We start from the raw sequence: 19,520 nt of genomic DNA on the forward strand, positions 1-19,520 counted from the left end.
TATATAAAATAAAAGTGGTTTATTCTGAGATACTATTTCCTCAAGCTGATGGGTACACATTGCTCGGTATTAGGAGCTGATTTGCTTTTCTTCTTCATTATTCCCTTTGTCACTTATTTTTTGTTAGGTAATGACTTCAAACCCTGAACATGCATCATTAGAGACAACAATTCTTGATGCACTCCATATGATGCATGATGGGAAGTTCTTACATCTTCCAGTGGTGGACAAAGGTAAATTCGCTTTTTCAAATGCATACATAATCTCTCTACTCTTTTTCCTTTTTTTTTTGGCATTGAGTATTATTTGTTTTTTGCAGACGGCAACATTGCTGCTTGTTTGGATGTTTTGCAAATAACAACTGCTGCAATTTCTCTGGTAAATTTTATGTTTTAAATACTCGTAAAATGTTGAATAATGGACTACTCTGTTATCAAGCATTTAACTCCTTAGCTTTTAAAGAAAATTTTTTCTACCCTCTACTTGGATGGCATATCTTATAACTTTTCCCGCTGAAAGGATTATTCTGGAGTTTGTCTTAAATTCTTCAAATTTTGTCTTTCTTTTTTTGTTCCTAATTAAATGATAAAAGTTGTCTACATATATTTCCAACTGTGTTTTCCGTAGTCATTGAATTTGATTGAAGGAATTGAAGTATTGATAAAGTATTTGTGCCTTCTAGATGCAATGGTATTCATGTATATGATTGTTTCCGTCTTTATTTGGACTATTGCTGAATGTTAGCTGTTACCCTTCCCCGAATGATCAGAATATTGCTGCAAGTTAGCTTTTCATTATTCTTCTTGCATATTTTCTTGATAATTCTTTTTGGAACTGTTGGCTATGTACTTACCTGACATACAGTGAATATTGTTTATTAAGCTTTGTATACACCTTTGTTTCTAAATTTGCTATTATCATGCAGATTGTGGTGTCTTGTTACTAAGCTATTTATATGTAATTTGTAGGTTGAAAGTAGCTCTGGAACTGTAAATGATGTGGCAAACTCAATTATGCAAAAATTTTGGGACTCAGCTTTAGCGCTAGAGCCACCAGATGATTATGACACTCAGAGGTACTTTGGTTGTAGCTATTTTACTTCAGTATACAATTTGTTTTGGCCATTTAACAAGCATTTATGTTTGGTCGCAGTGAAGTTTCCGGGATAATGAATTCAGATGGAGCAGATACTGCAAAGTCTACATACCAATCTGTAGGTCATGGAAATTCATTTACTTTTAAATTTGAGGATCCTAATGGTCGAGTGCATCGAGTCACCTGTGGTGAGTGACATCTTGGAAAAGCATTGCTAGTACATCATTTGTCTTATTGAAAATTAGCCTTCAGCTTCTTGTGGATAAACGTTAATGTTGTAATTTTTCTTTCCTACCTATTCTTTTATTCTTGGAAAAACTTTGTATCACCTCTCCCTTTTCTGTAGGAGCGGAAAATCTAGATGAGCTTGTATCTGCTATCATGGAAAGGGTCAGTAATAATGACAGATCACGCCCCGTAATTTTGGTATGTCTTCTTCTAGTTCAGTTCTCTTCCTTTTGATTGTAAGCTCATGTATTCATTATGTTGCTTTGTTTTTCTTTCATTCTAGTATGATGATGATGAAGGTGATAAAATTGTTATTGCAAACGATAGTGATCTCGTTTCTGCTGTCAGCTATGCTCGATCTGCAGGACTGAAGGTGACGATTCTGCTTTTACAAGCTATTGTCTCGGTTTCCATGGTTTAATTCTTATTTGGTGTATGCATTTAAGCATCTTTATATTTCAGGCCTTGAAGTTGGATTTGGAGTTTACAGATTCAGCTAAACCCGTGACACCACAGTCTGCAATAGCCATGACCACAACCACAGCTACGAGACGGAAAACAGAAGGCGGCATGTTGTCCATTCGCTCGAGTATTTTGGCAGGTGCTGTTGTTCTAACGAGCATTGGCGTGGTGGCTTACTTGAAGCGCTCAAATCAGTGATTTCTTCACCAGTTGGAAAACACAACAGGCAGTAAAAATCATACTGTATAAACTCCTTAGCTTTATTGTCACTTAAATCTTCATTCATTGCAGCAAGGTGATGTGAAAGTTCTCCTTTACTATATTTTGTAGTTGTTTTAGCCAATGTCTTGTGAGGGTTGTTTGGTTTTGCATATATTTTTAAGAGATATGTTACGTGTACGTATTAAGTGTCAGACATTGTGTCGACTCATTTCTCGTAGATGGGATGTGAGACGGCACGACGTTTAACACGTAATACGATACATGGAACACTTTTCTATTTCTGACTTCAATGTAATTGTTAATTACCTGTTACCACTTCTGCTTGCAAGTGAAAATATGTAAAGATAAAACCGTGGCATGAATACTCAAATGTCATAGTATTCAACACTTGCAATTCCTGAAATATGTGAACTAACATCATTGAGGATTATAATTATCCTCCAAGTTTTGTGATCGACTTTGGTGTATTACCATGTAATGTTGGCAGAGTTTTTCGTTCATTTTTTTTTCTCTCTAGTTATAGAATATGCAATGGTAGATCTTAAAATAAAGTAGCTTGCACACACTAAGTATAAATAAATCTTTTTTATTTATCAAATGAAGTGCTTCTGTCCAAAAAACTATATTAAATGAGGTCTTAATTGTTTTATTTATTTTTATGACACATAATTCTAAAAAGAAGAATGTTAGAGGGTCATCGAAATTTATTGTTTTTGCCTATGAGTTAACTATTGATATTTAAAAATATGGAATAAAGTATGTTGCTAAATTACTAAATTAAAAAAATCAGACTAAAATAATTATGCTGAAGAACAAGTAAGTAAAAAATAATAAATTTTAATAATTTTTTAATATTTCTCTTTCTAGAAATACCAATAAGGCTCAAGTTAAAAACTTTAAATAAGAATAATGTAACTGCAATTGCTATAAAGATGAATTTTAACAATAGGAGTAGAATTTAAGTTTATTCAGAATAATAATAGTATTTTAAAACTCTATTTAAAAAGTGACGATAAAAACTAAAATTTATTCAAAATATTAAAAATAAAATTAACTCAAATTAGATATTAAAAATATCTCTTAGTCTTTTGAAAATTAGTGTTAAATTCGTGTGATGCACGGATTTATATTTTAATTTGACATGATAAATCGAAAATAATATTTTATAATCATAAATTTCTCAAGTTTAGTATAACAGTATTATCATAATTATTGTCTATAATATTCTTGAATCATAAAGAAAGAGACCTGAAAAATAAGAATGTATATAACCGTATTAAGCTAGATGGAGAAAGAGCATCTTGTTGTGGGATCCTAAGAGACTCTGATGGAAGATTTATAGCTTGCTTTAGTGCTAATTTGGACGGCAGAACAGTGACGAAAGCGGAGCTTTGAGGACTTTTGCTAGGTTTGGAGCTAGCTCTTAATATTAGTTGCTCTCATCTGATTATTGAAGCGGATTCAGTTGTTGCAGTGAAGCTTTGCCTTCAGGAGGGAATTGACTTACATGCTACTAGATCATTAGTCTTGGCTATCAGAAACAGATGCAGCAGGCTTACTAGCTGGAATATTCATCATCAATTTTGAGAAGCAAATACTTATGCCGATAGGTTGGCTCACTTTGGTCATAGTCTTTCGTCCGACTGTCATATTTTTTTCAATTTGCTTTGTTGTATTTCCTTAATTTTTCATGCTGATTTTATAGGTATTGCTCTCCCTATAGTAGTTTCTATTTAATTTTCTTGTTTTCTTTGAGCGTTTCTGCCCAATGTTCATAAAAAATAATAGCATGTCAATTTTATACTAAACTTTATATTATATGGCTAATGAAAATTTACCGATAACCTAGTATTTTACTAACCTCATTAGAAAAGTAATTGACATATGATATTGTACTCCATGTTATACATTTTATTTCAAGTATGAAAGTATAGTTAATAAATTAGCTATATATACGACAAATATTTGTATAAAAGTGTAAATCATAACATATTACTAAAATGAAAATACTATTTTCTTATCTAAATATTTGAATTAAGTTTGCAGATAATATAAATATATAAATATATTTAAAATATAAATCCTAGAAAACACAAATTTTCAAAGTTTTAAGTTCAAATAAAAAGAATTAAACGATTTTTAAAAAAGTGCCTTCTTAACTATAACCGAGGTGTATTAAACATAGTAGAGATCTTATACGACAAAAGTTGTTACTTAATTTATAAAGAAAATTTATCTTAACAAAATTTAAAGAGCAATGCTAGGGGCCAGCAATTTTTGTGATTGTTAGCCATCAACTAGCCATCAATGATGATTTGATGGTGTGAGATTGGTGTGAAATTTCATCCAATGGCTCACATTTCTCTGCTGGTTACATGCTGGCCAAAATTCAATAAAACTGCTGGCCCCCTAGACTTTTTCAAATTTAAATAATTAAATAATATCTTTATTTAGTTTAACAAATTTAAATTAATTTTTCAAAAATTTTAATTTATGAATAAATAATTTAAATTTAAAAAAGTAAAAACTTAAGTAAATAATAATTTATGATTTAAAAGAGTAATATGTAAATAACTTAAAATTTAAAAAATAATAACGTGAATAAATAATTTAAAATTTAAAAAATAATTACCTAAATAAAACAACCTAAAATTTAAAAAATAACAATTTAAATAAAACAACCTAAGTAAATAATTTAAAATTTAAAAGTAATAATCTAAGTAAATAATAATTTATAATTTATAAATATAATTCTAAATATTGTTAGTAACGACACCTAAATAAATAAATTTCCAAACTCAACATATGAGCACTATCTCATGACACGAGCTCCTCATTTGTATTATTTTATTATTATATTATTATTATGACCTTTGCATTTGTATTATTATAGAGACAGAGATTATAGAGATAAAGATATAAAGAAAAAGAAAAAAATAAAGATAAAAATAAAGTTAAAGATAAAAATTTCAGTTAAATTTATTCAAAATATTAATAATCAAATTAAATATTAAAATATTTAAAAATTCGTCAAAAATGTCGGGTTATAAGTATTTTGATACGAAGAGAGCGAGTGGGACGTGTAATTAGTTAGTAACCTTGAGAAGAAGCGAGATTTGGCGCCACTCACGCTTTCTTTCGTTTTATTCACACTCACAACACTCATTCACTCGCTCACTAGGTACGTTCTCTACTCCTCTCTGCTTTTGCCACAAGTGTGTGCTTCTAGTGCTACCGTTCCTTCTAATGGAATTGATTTCTCGTTTTTTCTTCACATTCTCAGTAATTCCTTTTTAGAAGCAAAATAATTTGGCTCCTTTTGATCCCATTTTCTACTTGTAGGTCGGTTATTAGGGCTATGGATTTTCACTAATAAGTTACAAAGAATGATAATCGTTTTGTTTTGTTTTTTAGTTTTCTGAATTTTTCTGTTTTCTTGTTATCTTCGAACAGTGATAATGGAAGAAGGGAAAGGAAGAAGCGAGAGCGATCCAAATCGAAGAGTTAACGGTACTAGTTTCTCTATTAACGATCCGGAAAATCAAAGAGCAAAGAAATTGTGGACAGTTGATAATGTGAAGGCAATGCGGTTCAAATCGTTATCGGCTGCGAAATCATTCTACAGGTTGTATGCTGCGGCCACAGGGTTTGAGGTTGAAAAGCAAGGCAGTGTTTGGGGCGAGAACGATATGGTCGTCATGAGAAGATGGGTTTGTAATAGAGGAGGTTTTTGTAAGAAGAAGAAGAATCTAGAAAAGGCTAAGCACTCAATTCGAGCCGATTGTCCTGCTGCGTTCTGCGTTAGCTTGGGCTATGCTAGTCGCCGGTGGTTGGTAAGGGAGTTTGTGGCCGAGCATACACACGAGTTGGGATTCAAATTATGCCCCCAAATTTATCAACCTATTGAAGTAGAAGATTATTTAACAAGTCTAAAGGATGATTCAAGCACTTCCTACAGATCTTATATCACAATTGATGATGCAGAAGCTGCAATTTCTTATTTAACAGAGAAGAAGGATTCAGAGCCTCGGCTTTTCTATGAAGTAAACTATGTCAATGCTAGTTTAGCTCGGATTTTCTTTGCAGACTCTATGGCTCAGTTGGATTGTTCATGCTTTGGGGACGTGGTTGCGGTTTATAGGACTAATTCAAGTGATCTGCACTTTGTCATATTGTTTAGTCTCAACCATCATCATCAAACAACTATACTTGGATGCGCAATCCTCAGCGACGAAACTGTTGAGGCATACACATGGATGTTTCGAAAATTTCTTGATCTAATGCAGGGTTGCATGCCATTATCTATTGTGACTGATGGTAACAAAGCTTTAGGTGAAGCTATTAAGTCTGTGTTGCCAGAATCACGCCATCGCCTATGTACATGGCATCTTGAGAAAATTGCTTCTTCTATTGTTGATAATCCATCCTTTCTAGCTGATTTCAAAGTGTTGATGCTGGATTTTCTTTCGCTGAATGATTTTGAGCTGAAATGGAAGGCAATGGTTGAGAATTACAAATTATCTGAAAATCCATGGATACTGGAGATGTATAGGAAACGTCATGAGTGGGCAGAGACTTATTTGAGGGGACATTTCTGGGCCGGATTGCGAAGCACAAAAGTATGCCAAGTTCTTGATGGAAATCTGAGCAGGCTTTCACTACATAAACTAAAAATTAATCAAGTTCTCAGTCTGTATGACAGTGTTGTTATGAAAATCCGGATCAACGAGGGGAAGGCTGATTATGATTCTAAATATTCAAAATTCACTCCCTCAACCCCTCTTGTGAAAATGGAGAAACAGGCTTTTGATATATTTACAAGAGAGTCTTATCAAAGGTTTCTTTCAGAGATGCAGATGGAGATGTTTCTGGTTGCATTAGAAATAGATTATGATGATTCACCCTGCCGCAAATATATATTGGCGAAAATTGATCATGAGGACTTAGTATATGAAGTTATGTTCAATCCTTGTGGTCTAACTATTGAATGCTCATGCTTGAAGTTTGAGACATTTGGATTTCCTTGCAGTCATATCTTTCATGTATTGAAATCTGAGGGATTCAAAGACGTACCTCATAATCTCATGCACCAAAGATGGACAAAATCAGCAAAGTCAACAGCCCAATTTTGGAGGAATTACTTGCCTCCGGTGTCTGTTGATGTTGTTGCCGGAGTGATGAGTTATGGTAGGGTGGTGTGTTCCTCTTCCCCAATGCTTTACTTGGGAACACAGTCAGAGGAGGCCTTTAAGATTGTGTCCAGCTGCTTTGTGAAGCTGAAGGGTGAATTGGATAGACAGGACAATAGTGTTCTTGATGTGCAAGATAACAAGGATACTTCTTCATCATCAGATTGGAAAATTGAACAAAGTGGATTATGGGATTACATTAACTATCCATACTTTGAGTATGTACGAGTAATCGATATGATTTTTTTCTTGTTTTCTTTTCTTTTTCTGTCACATATTTCTGACTTGTAGTTTTATTTGCATTTTGACATCTTTGAAGACAATTTTGGCTATGTATTAAAGCTTTCTATGGTGTTATTTGTCTGCTAGACTAGTAGTTTTTTATTAGCATCTTAGATGCAATTGTGTCCTATTTTCTTGGCAAATATGTGTGAAATTTTGCATGGTGGCATCCAGATCCTTTTCTACTCTCTGGTGCGCTCTCCAAATAGTGATATTTCTAATACATTTTTTTAAATAAGAGTTTATTTTAATTTACTTGATATATATTTTTACATAGATCTTTTTTTATGGGCCGTATGGTATTTTTTTTTTTGTTAAAATAAGGATGTGACTTGTTTTAAAAGGTGTAAATTAAAAAAGACGGAAAAAGAATATGAATAAAGAATAATATTGACATCATTCTTCCAGAATTAAACGAGACATATTACTGAAACTTCAATTATATAAATATGGATAGATAAAAAGGTAGAATTTAACTTGAATGTCTCCTTGATAAATTTATTTTATAAGGATATACTATTATGTAAGGTGTTTGCGACGATCTAACTATTAGTTAATTTTGCAGAATTTTCTCGATTTATTATATTTTATATCTTCAAAAACAGTATTTGTAATATGATGATTATCAATAGATGAGGCTTTTTCATAAAGTAAATATTTGATCATTAACAAGTAAAAATTATTATCTTATAATAAGGATATTATTTATATTAAAAAGTACGTAAATATTTCTCTTTCGAAGCGAGCGCCAACCAAACTAGATAATTAAGGATTCATTTTTAATTTGCTGCTTGCATTGTTTGTAATAATATAACGTGAAATAAATTTGTATTTTTTTAATTTATCCTTAATTAGGTTATTATCATAATGTTGTTATCAAACTAAATTTTGGTTTCACAAGTTCATGAACTTCACTTAATTAGATCTTATGATCATATGCAAAGAATGAAACAGAATTCTAATCACATTGCGTTAGGATTTCATGAAAATATGATAATCAATTGAAATATAAGGATACATTCATATATAATGACTAGATTCTACTTGCCTTATATATGGCGTAGAAACCACAATAATGTTGAACATAATATTATTAAAAGAACTCAAATTAAAGCAATTTTAATGCAAGCTTAATACTTAGGAGGTGGAGGTGAAGTGTAGAGATAAGCTTGCTTTGGTGGAGGCGGTGAAGAGTTGTAAATGTAAGGAGGAGGAGGTGAAGGTGAAGGTGGCGGTGGAGACTTTTGAATATATGGTGGAGGAGGTGACGGAGAAGGTGGAGGTGGAGACTTGTAGACATATGGCGGTGGTGGTGATGGAGATGGAGGTGGTGGTGACTTATAGATATAAGGAGGTGGTGGTGATGGGGATGGTGGTGGAGGAGACTTGTAGAAATATGGAGGTGGTGGTGAAGGTGATGGTGGAGGAGGAGACTTGTAAATATATGGTGGAGGTGGTGAGGGTGATGGTGGGGGTGGAGAGTTAAAATAATAGGGAGGAGGTGGAGAGGGAGAGGGAGGAGGAGGAGATTTGTTGATATATGGAGGTGGTGGAGAAGGAGAAGGTGGAGGAGGAGACTTATAATAATATGGAGGAGGTGGCGACGGAGAAGGTGGTGGTGGAGACTTGTAAATGTATGAAGATGGAAGAGGAGGAGGAGACTTGTACATATAAGGTGGGTGAGGTTCATGTTCATGTTCATGTTCATGTGTGGGTGGCGCCGCCTGTGGATCTGGGTGGTAGGGAGAGTTGCGGCCTCCATAATAAGGAGTGTCATCATCAGCGACATTGATAGCAATAAAGCAAAATGCTAATGCATAAATGAGTGGAGGCAAGTGCCTCCATTTTATTGATGAGGTTCCCATGTTAAGTAGTGTTAAACCCTATTTAGTTCTTTTTCCCTTAATACAAGACTATATATTTAGGGTTTATTTTTGTTGCTTGGCATAACTAGTGAGGATTGTAACCCTTTATATAGTGCAAACATCCAATACCTTGTTGACTTATAAGAAGAATTATTTGTTAATTCATTAATACACTGGCTTCTTCTTATTAGGTTTCTTTTTGATGTGGCTTCCATAAAACATAGTTGAAAGTTCACATTTTCCACAAATGGTGCATATATTGGAAATAACAAAGTCAAGGTTATTACTTATTAGAGAGGGTTGGTGATAGCATACGCACGTCTCAACTCTCAAGAACCAGTTTTTCAGATTTCATCAAATTGTACTATATACTTAAAGCACCGAATCATATGGAGGAGTAAACATACATTTAATTTCTCAAATTAATTAGTAGCATATGTATCTAGATTCAAGAGTAGTATTATTTCTGATCTCTTCGGGCACTCCAAAGTATGAAACAGCTGCTTATCAAAGTCAACGACTAATATGTCTTTGATTTATTTGTTCTTTGATTCGATCCATATTTAGCAATATATATTTCTGGATTATAAAAACGCGTTATTAGTGTTATATATTAGGTACAACTAAATATCTTTTAAATATAATCTTTTATTTAACTTTTTTTATATTAATTTAAAAAAACTAAAATAAATATACGTCTAAATAGATTTATTATCCTTTTTTTATAATTTAAAAATAAATCTAAGAAAACAGAACAATCAAATTAAAATTCAAAATTTTAAATTTAAATCTTCTCAACACTAACATATCATAAATAAAATCTTAAACATTCTTTTAAACACATATTTTAACTAATAATATGTCTTTTTAATTTCTCTATACTTTGATCTATTTGTTCGTCTTCTCACACGCGTCGTGCACCTCCCCCCCTCCTCCCACGACGAGCTCTCCCTGCGAAGAATTTCTCCATCAGCGACCTGCAACTACCGTGCACCTCCTCCATTTCAGGTCTCCTCCACCGTCGTGATGATTCTTTTTCGTCTAAGATAATTCTATTTGCACTAGGAGGTTTTTGGTAATATAAATGTAATTTGAATGTGTTAAATTTATTAGCGACCGATTTTGTAGTTGTTAAAATTAGTACCGAATAAAATTTAGTTATTAATTTTTTTTTTGTCCTAAAAATCTGATATCAGTCACTAAATCAGTTTATATTAGCCACTAATTTCTCAATTGTTATTTTAGTAATTTTTTGTAGTACGGATAGAACGTTGTCATGGAGTTATTCTTTCTAAAAAAAGATAACATGAATGATTATATTTCTATTACACATTTTTAAATAAGAGTCTATATTTTAAATTTGTTAATATATATTTTACATAAGCCTTTTTTTTTGTTAGTCCTTTTTCTTTTGGATTCAACAAAAATTGAATTTTAGATTTTTTAGTCACATAACTTTAATATTATATCATGAAATTATTTTTTTTAAAAATTTAAATTGATAAAAAAGAGAACATATTATATTTTTAACAAATATGTGACTCAATTTGAAAGGTGTAAGAAAAAATATTAAAAAAAACATAGATAAAGAATAATATTGACGTCATTATTTTGGAGGCCCATTTTGTTTCTCAGTTAATAGATTTATTGAAACATGCATCAATTATAAATATAGATCGATAAAATAGTGAAATTTTTTTTATTAAAGATGGGGAGATTCGAATTCATTACTTTTTAGATGAATACGAGAAGATTATAAAATAGTAGAATTTAACTTGAATATCACTTTAATATAAAATTATTTTATAAAGATATAGCTAGTATTATGTAAGGTGTTTGTGAGCTAACTATTAGTTAATTTCGCAGAATTTTTTAAATTTATTATATATTCAAAAACAGTAATTGTAACATGATGATTATCACTTTACCGGATAAAGCTTTTTCACATTATCTTGTATCATTAACAAGTAAAAATTATTATATATCTTGTAAGCTTTTTCACATTATGCATGTTTGACTTTTTTATTCTTTTCAAATAAATATTTGCCATGATAGTGCGCGAAGTGTCTTCAACGTTCATTTTATTTTCTCGTTCGAAGCGCGCGCCATGTTTGTAAAAATATAAAGTAAAATAAATTTGCATTTTTTTAATGTACCCTTAGGTTATTAATTATCATAATATTGTTATCAAACTAAACTTTGGTTTCACAAGTTCGTGAACTTCACCGAGATCTTATGATCATATGCAAAGAATGAAACAGAATTCTAATCACATTGCGTTAGGAATTCATGAAAATATGATAATCAATTGAAATATAAGGATACATTCATATATAATAACTAGGTTCTACTTGCCTTATATATATGGCGTAGAACCTGTTATAACCACAATAGTGTTGAACATAATATTATTAAAAGAATTCAAATTAAGCACTTTTAATGCAAGCTTAATACTTGGGAGGCGGAGGTGAAGTGTAGAGATAGGCTTGCTTTGGTGGAGGCGGTGAAGAGTTGTAAATGTAAGGAGGAGGAGGTGATGGAGAAGGTGGAGGTGGTGACTTGTAAATATATGGAGGAGGTGGTGAAGGTGATGGAGGTGGTGGAGACTTGTAGACATATGGTGGTGGTGGTGATGGAGATGGTGGTGGTGGTGATTTATAGATATAAGGAGGTGGTGGTGATGGAGAAGGTGGTGGAGGAGACTTGTAGAAATATGGAGGTGGTGGTGAAGGTGATGGTGGAGGAGGAGACTTGTAAATAGGAGGTGGTGAAGGTGATGGTGGGGGTGGAGAGTTAAAGTAATAGGGAGGAGGTGGAGAGGGATAGGAAGGAGGAGGAGATTTGTTGATATATGGAGGTGGCGGAGAAGGAGAAGGTGGAGGAGGAGACTTATAATAATATGGAGGAGGCGGCGAGGGAGAAGGTGGTGGTGGAGACTTGTAAATGTATGAAGATGGAGGAGGAGGAGACTTATAGAGATAGGGTGGGTGAGGTTCATGTGTGGGTGGCGCCGCCTGTGGAGCTGGGTGGTAGGGAGAGTTGTGGCCTCCATAATAAGGACTCTGATCATCATCAGCAGCAACATTGATAGCAATTAAGCAAAATGCTAATGCATACTTACTACAAGAGTACAAGACTTATATTTAGGGTTTATTTTTGTTGCTTGGCATAGTGAGGATTGCAACCCTTTATATAGTGCAAGCATCCAATACCTTGTTGACTTATAAGAATTATTTGTTAATTCATTAATAGACTGCCTTCTTATTAGTTTTCAGCTTGATGTGGCTTCCACAAAGTCAAGGTTATTAGAGAGGGTTGGTGATGGCATACGCACGTCTTGAAGAACCAGTTTTATTAATTAGTACTTAGTAGCATATGTATCAAGATTTAAGAGCGTTATTATTTCTCTTCGGGCACTATCCAAACTCCAAAGTGTGAAACAGCTTATCAAAGTCAATCACTAACTTGCTCTAACATGTCTTTTTAATTTCTTTATACTTTGATTTATTATTGTTCTTTGATCCATATTTAGCAATATATATTTCTGGATTATAAAAAGTAAAAACGCGTTATTAGTGTCATGTGCTCACATTTTTGTCGGTGAATAATGTTTAAACTGCCTCAAAAAATAATAAAAAATCCTTGTCAATGTGTTAACAAAATATAAACCATGATGACATATGGTAGAAAGTAGAACTGAAATATTTTCTATAGCCATATGTAAATGTTTCTCTAATTCTTTATTAATACTCCGATCCTTTCATCATCCAGGTTTATGTCTATAAGAATTTTAAAGCAAAGTGATTGTATGTGTTAAATACCTTTAAATTTACAAGCCAGTTCAACATATAAATTAAAGGACAATTTACAAGCAAAGTGATTGCATGTGTTAAATATAATCCTTTACCACTTAAAAACAAATATTCGATCATAAATTACAAGATTGATTAGTATGTATTACAAATTGTAACACTAGCGATCCAACAGCTTTTGTCAACAAACATAGCCATCTTCCGCTAATGACTTGTGTACACAAACATTTCAGGCAAACACCAAACCTAACCTTTCTGCCAAATCTTGTAGGGGATAACAAAGAGAATTGATCAAATCCAGACTCAGTGCTGTATGAGCTAGCTGGTGGACTCTACAAATATTTTCGGGCAAGAGCTCGGACTTTCGTGTCAAAATGTGATGATGTGATCCGGGAGCCAGGTAAGTACAGGGGATTAAGAAGCGTCTGCAATTTCGATAATCCATAAAATATGGCAGGTTTAGTTTCGAGGGGAAAAAATATCAAATATCAGCATATTCATCTTCAACATTGAATCAAAAGGACAGTTAGCAACTTCCAAGTTCAGTTGTGTTATCAGTACCCATTCTTCCTTAGACACCATACCAATCCAATGTTGAAGGGGAGTGTGTCGGCTTAGTATCCCAGGAACAATGGGTATAAGAATAATTTCTCTGGCTGAAAACCAAACAACTAAACGTATTTATCAGGATGCTGATTCCTGCACAAAGCACCTGTACTAGGGAAAGGTAGAAATGGAATTTGGCAAACATCTATGAAAATCCACTCTTCTAATGCTAAGTAATTTACAAAGTATGTAAAGGAAATAAGAGTATAGGGTCTATCGCAATGAAATATTGAAACACTGATTGGAAAAAACATCAATAAATCCAAAAAGGAAAACTGCAACAATAAGTTTCTTCTTTTACTGTGAAGGAATCTGCAATGATTTATGTTGAGTTTCACCAATTTAATATAAACTTAACTTTTACTCTTTTATTCATAACAAGAACAAAAACTGTTTCATGTTCACATTTCGAGAGATGCAATTTTTACAGAATAAGAACATGACTGAGAGGATTTTGACATTATCAAACTAATTAACAAATAAAACAAGGAAAGATTCTATGAATTAAGGTATAGCCTAGTGTGACAAGAAAAAGTAGATTACCTTTATGTAAAGTTCGTGTACCTCTTGGAAGAAGCTCTTAATGCCATCATCATTACGAGAGTCATGAAGCAACATAAAACGGGTATGTATGATGTGTCAAGGAAAATATTAGAGAAAACATAAATTCCTTAAAGAGTTTGCACAATTAAGTTTATAAAGTTCTTCACTATTGTGCATTGGCTCTTCCATTTTGTTCCCCTAGGCAAGGGAGTTCAGGGTAGAGAGAATGTAGAGCCATACACACTAGGAAAATGGTTAGTTCTAAAAGTTAAGTTCCTCAGTACTTCATCATATGAACATAAAAGAAGAACAACAATTTTTTTTATCAGAGGAGCAATATAATTTTTATCTCAAATATAAAATAATTCTCAACAAAGGATATGACCAGCTGTGACATATACTGAGACCACCAGATCATTAAACCTGTCTACCGATTTCAAGTACCTATATCAAGAATGTTAAGAAATAAGCTGCTGAGTAAAAGAACATTACAAATAAAAGCAGTGCACAACCAAAAAAGGATAATCATAAGATCAAATTTTCTTATTTAAAATTGGATTCTGTATCAACTTGTAACTCACATAGCGCTAGTAGTCCATGCTAGGTCCTGAACAATATCGAGAGCAGCATGCAGGATAAACTGATGCAGCTGAGCAGCATCCTCTCTCTGTCATAGAGTAGCACAGGATCACAAACGATGAATATTTTGGAAGAACGATATTCCCTTCTTTCCAAAATGACACAAGCCAAGTAATGCAAGAGATTCAATTATTCAAATAAGCCTGTACATTAATTCATTAAAACAAACTATTATGTAAATTAAATTCCTCCATAACATTTTCAACCATCAATGAACCTCTTGAATCATATGAATAACCACTTCAATAGTATGAATGACAAATATCTAGATTCTAACCATAAAAATAAATAAATAAATTCTTAAACTTTAGCATAAAAAAAGGAGAGGAAAGAATCATACTTTAGCAGCTACTCCAACTTCAGCTTCATAAATAGGAATATCATTTCTGCTAACAATGATGAAACAAGCAGTGGTTGCCATTATATAATCCCTGCAAGAATGGCAAAAACGCAAAACCATTACATGACGATATTATAATCAAAATCGCAAACAAAGCAATAAAAAAAATCATAATTTTGGACGAGATCTAAGCTCAAATAGACCGCGAAATCAAAAATCAAACCTTCAAATAAGAATGGGAAGCAATCAAGGATTAAGTTATCGCCCAATTTGGTCAATTTCGGCAGTTGGCGAAAGTGCAGTGGAGCAATTGCGATATTGTGATGAGTGAAAAATTGGAATTTCAGAAAAGCAAAATATTAGATCTCGAATGCATCGTGAGTGAAGAATTAAGCTCTGCAAAACCCTAATTCCAAGGCGATGGTGGAAGAAGAAGATGGCGATGGTGGTGGTGGAAGCTTCATACAGTAGTGTAGACTCCGTTTTGTTCGCTTCGCTACTTCTCACTCTCAGAGTATAAAACGATTCGTTTTGTCGTTCTAAGTTCTAACTTCTAACCACTAACCACTAACCACTAACCACTAACCTCTCTCTCTTTTCTCTCTTTACTCCTTTCCATAGGGTTATCAATGAAAATTTATAGTAATATTTTTTAAAGTAAATTTATTTCAATAAAATTCATCAAAGGTTATTTTTAAAATAAGTTAAAAACATGAAATTAGATATGTACAAATGATTATAGAAAGTATTTAGATAAGCTATTGAAATATATTTTTTGCTGATAAAAAAATTTGGATCGTCTTTTGTTATTTCTCTTGACGATGTAAATTATTTTACATTAATAGTAATTAAAATTATTCTCATCATAAAAATAACAAAAATACGGTACTATATGCTTGTTTCTCTTCTAAATTGAAGAGATATATACAATTTTTTATTGTATGTACATTATTTTCACTTTTGTATTTTTAAAAATAAAATCATAAAATGATTGATTAAAAGGTAATCAATTTATCATTTTATAATATTTTTTATACTAGAGAAGTATAATCAAAATAGAGTTAATAGTCAAAATCGTCCCTGAAAGATACCCCGATCTCCATTTTAGTCCTCGAAAGATAAAATTAATCAAAGTCGTCCCCGAAAGTTATTCACGTTGGTCGAATTTGTCCTTCTGTCATCTGAGGTAGTGACGTGGCTAACGTTTGGTGAGGTGGAACGTTAAGTGCCAGCGTGGAGAGGTCCAGCATGGCAACCGTTAATGCTGATAAGATATGTTTGATAATTTAGGTCAAATTAGTCCTAATGTTACAACCCTAACCCCCAATCTGAAGCATATATGTGCGCGATTCTCAGGTGGCGATGTATGTTTGAGTAGTCGCTGCTATGATGAGTGGAAGCCAGAGTAGTGACCTGCCGTCGCAGTCTATCGGTAGCCATGAGTCGAACTCTGCCATGCGACGGAGGAGGAAGATGAAGGACCATACTTGCTTTTGTGGGTTGAAGACGACAATTAAGAAATCCGGCACAAGAGAGAATCCGGATAGGTTGTTCCACACCTGTGCCAGATACCCGGTGAGTTAGGTTATGATATATTTAGCTTGTTTTCAATATTCCTTTGTCTATTCTGCTGGGTTGTTGAAATTAATTTTATTTTTTTTGGAAAAATTTAGAAGGGAAGTCACTGCAACTTCTTTAGGTGGGTTGAGGAAGATGGGTATGTAGCAGGGGCGGAAACTGGTGCAAAGGTTGGTGGGGACTATGATGAATGGAGACTGAATGTGTCATGGAGATTGGGTAGCTTGGAGGGTGAGGTTAGAGCAATGAAGATGCTGATAATGTTCCTGTCAGTTGCAGTGGTGGTGGCTACTGTATTGTGTGTATCACTGTTGTTCACATTAATCTCCAAGTAAAGCCACAAGTTGAGTGTTATGTTCTTGTGTGTTAGAGGTGTTGTTAGATCAGAGAAATTGAATTAGTTGATATGTAATGATGATGTTAATTATGAATGAAAGTATGGTTTAATTGTCTTTAATTTAACATAAACTTGTTTAAGCTTGATGGGTTTTATTGAGAATACATGATGGTGATGTTTGAACTATTATAAGTATCTTTTCACCAAATAGAAGCATACATGACAGTAGACAAAGTAATTGTAATCCATGACAAACATCATAATTATACTGATATCATATTGTCTTAGTAGACACACCAGAAAGGTGATCAAGGATCCAGACAACATTGTTCAGACAACATTGTTCATGTAAACAAAAAAACATACTAGGCCTAACTTAAATGATCCTGAACACAGAGGCAGTTTACAAAGCCATGTTCCCAAAAAGCAAACTTTTCAACTAGATACAAAATATATTTCCTAGTTAAACATATTAATCTTTATTTCTTGGACGCTTGAACATTGGAGTAGGCACGAATGTCATGAAGGTTTGCATCTTCTTTGCAGTGGCAGAAGTTGTTCCTCTCAATGTCTCAGCAGATATGGCCACAGGTGATTGGGTGGAGGCATTTGATCTTGCCTTTTTTTTATTACATGCAGTTTGGGTGGCCTGCCTCTCTTTTCACCCTGCATAGGCCAGTTGCAGACCAATTAATTTCAAATAAATAAAACAAATGCAATTGGGCAGAATAAAAAGCAGCACAGAAATAACTTGAATGTCTTGAACAGGCAGTTGGGTATCTTGCACTGGTTGGGTTCCTCCAGGTTGGTTGACTTCCACAGCAGGTTCTGGTTGGACTGGGGGAGGAGGGGGAGACTGTGATTGAATTTCATTGTCGGTGTTTGGGTAATCTGTAGGGGGAGCAGGCCCTTTAGGAAGGGCAAGCTGAAGTTGCATTTGCCTAGCTTGATCCTCAGCATCCTCCTTTTTCTTCTTTGCACAGCTTCTCTTGTTGTGTCCAACTTCACCACAAAACATGCACCTAATTGGGTTGTACTTCCTCTTTATCTTGGTGCTTGACCCAACTGGCTGCTCTCCTTTGTCCTTTCTCCTCTTCTTGGTAGGCCTCCCAGGTTTATGCTTGATTGGGGGTGGGACAGGGGCAGGTGAAGATGTTTTCTCCCACAGATCTTGTCCTTTAACCGGGTTAACATTGAAACCGTATGTCCTTTTATACGCCTCCATTGTCAATAACTCATGGCAATACTCCTCAATTCTCTTACCATTTTTGTCTTGAATTGCTGAAATTGCATGCATACATGGCATCCCTGTGCCAAGTGTAGACAGACAAAGGTAATGACAAAACCAAAAGCAACTCTGACTAATTCAGGCTACGGGAAGGAGTTATAGGGTCCGAATGAATTACCTGTGAGTTGCCAGAATCGACAGGTGCAAGTGTGCTTTCCCAAGTCGACCACCATGTTTGTGGGCCAGCCATGTACTTCAAACAGCTCCTCTTTTTCATCCCCGCACCATTGGGGAGCCCAATGACTAGATAACTTTGTCATGGCTTCTAGTCTGCTTTGCTGAACTGGGGGTAGAATTCCTTGATAAGTGCTCAACTTCAGTTTGTTATCGACCATGCTCTTCATGATTATTCTCCTCACCTCTTTAGCCAAAGTTAAAATCGGCTTGGTCCTCTCATGCTTTATCTTAGCATTGAATGATTTGCAAGCATTGTTGCAAATATTGTCATTCTTAGGATCCTCACTGAAATAAGCCTTAGTCCAAGCCTCCTTCGGCCACTTTTCAAGATACTGCCAAGCCTGTTCGTTGATCACCTTTACTCTCTTCATGTTCCTCTCGAACTCATTACGTGTCCTTGATCGCGCACACTCCCAAACCAGGTCTTTCAACTCCGTGCTACCCCATTGTTTTGAAAAATTCCGCCACAGATGCCATACACAGAACCTGTGCTGGGCCATGGGCATGACTTCCTTCACTGCTGGTATGAGTCCCTGCCAGATACAAAGAAACCCGAAAAGATTGTTAGTTAAATGAATCCCTCAATTATGATCATTAAATCAATTTAGTCCTAAAAGTTTAACTAATTAAATCAATTTAGTCCTCACCTTCTGCATGTCTGAAATGATGCACAAGTTTTTACCAAGGAAGTTGCCAAGGTCTGATTGCAGCAGCTCCAGAAACCATTTCCAGTTGTCCTTGTTTTCCACATCCACAATTGCATAGGCAACAACAAATATGTGGTTATTGGCATCCTGAGCACACGCCTCAATATTTGTCCACCATGCAGGGTCTTCAGAAAAGCCCCATCCAATCCT

The 19,520-nt window shown here is 34.1% G+C and overlaps 4 protein-coding genes across 4 annotated transcripts in view; 2 read left to right on the forward strand and 2 right to left on the reverse strand.

The window, feature by feature from the left end:
- Positions 1-2,464, forward strand: part of LOC107463280 (CBS domain-containing protein CBSCBSPB3-like) — a 6,272-nt gene extending 3,808 nt beyond the window's left edge. Inside the window, 7 exon segments of the mRNA XM_052252903.1 lie at positions 78-233; positions 320-378; positions 969-1,075; positions 1,153-1,283; positions 1,442-1,521; positions 1,607-1,696; positions 1,786-2,464. Coding sequence (XP_052108863.1) covers positions 78-233; positions 320-378; positions 969-1,075; positions 1,153-1,283; positions 1,442-1,521; positions 1,607-1,696; positions 1,786-1,983 — 821 coding nt within the window. The 3' untranslated portion in view covers positions 1,984-2,464.
- Positions 2,465-5,465: 3,001 nt separating this feature from the next.
- On the forward strand, positions 5,466-7,536 carry LOC107463166 (protein FAR1-RELATED SEQUENCE 5-like). Its single transcript, XM_052253435.1, has 2 exons — positions 5,466-7,424; positions 7,516-7,536. The coding sequence occupies exons 1-2, from the start codon at positions 5,466-5,468 to the stop codon at positions 7,534-7,536; spliced, it is 1,980 nt and encodes a 659-aa protein (XP_052109395.1).
- A 1,072-nt stretch (positions 7,537-8,608) lies between these two features.
- LOC107463333 (extensin-2-like) lies at positions 8,609-13,353 on the reverse strand. The gene is made up of 3 exons (XM_052253436.1): positions 13,346-13,353; positions 11,874-12,463; positions 8,609-8,931 (listed from the first exon to the last, which is right to left on the reverse strand). Exons 1-3 carry the CDS (start codon positions 13,351-13,353, stop codon positions 8,609-8,611), a joined length of 921 nt encoding a protein of 306 aa, XP_052109396.1.
- LOC107463316 (uncharacterized) lies at positions 13,224-15,894 on the reverse strand. The gene is made up of 6 exons (XM_052252425.1): positions 15,507-15,894; positions 15,284-15,374; positions 14,886-14,971; positions 14,684-14,748; positions 14,305-14,387; positions 13,224-13,580 (listed from the first exon to the last, which is right to left on the reverse strand). Exons 2-6 carry the CDS (start codon positions 15,362-15,364, stop codon positions 13,488-13,490), a joined length of 408 nt encoding a protein of 135 aa, XP_052108385.1. The 5' UTR covers positions 15,365-15,374; positions 15,507-15,894; the 3' UTR covers positions 13,224-13,487.
- Positions 15,895-19,520: the final 3,626 nt, after the last annotated feature.

Source organism: Arachis duranensis, chromosome 8 (assembly GCF_000817695.3).
Source record: "Arachis duranensis cultivar V14167 chromosome 8, aradu.V14167.gnm2.J7QH, whole genome shotgun sequence".
Lineage (NCBI taxonomy): Eukaryota > Viridiplantae > Streptophyta > Magnoliopsida > Fabales > Fabaceae > Arachis > Arachis duranensis.

Coding starts and splice junctions, on each gene's coding strand:
- LOC107463166 (XM_052253435.1), top strand. CDS start 5,466: ATGGAAGAAGGGAAAGGAAGAAGCGAGAGCGATCCAAATCGAAGAGTT. Junction 7,425..7,515: donor CATACTTTGAGTATGTACGA/GTAATCGATATG, acceptor ACATCTTTGAAG/ACAATTTTGGCTATGTATTA.
- LOC107463333 (XM_052253436.1), bottom strand. Junction 8,932..11,873: donor TCCACCTTCTCCATCACCTC/CTCCTCCTTACA, acceptor CACCCTCACCAC/CTCCACCATATATTTACAAG.
- LOC107463316 (XM_052252425.1), bottom strand. CDS start 15,364: ATGGCAACCACTGCTTGTTTCATCATTGTTAGCAGAAATGATATTCCT. Junction 14,749..14,885: donor GCATGGACTACTAGCGCTAT/GTGAGTTACAAG, acceptor TTCTTGATATAG/GTACTTGAAATCGGTAGACA. Junction 14,388..14,683: donor ATATGTCACAGCTGGTCATA/TCCTTTGTTGAG, acceptor ACATCATACATA/CCCGTTTTATGTTGCTTCAT.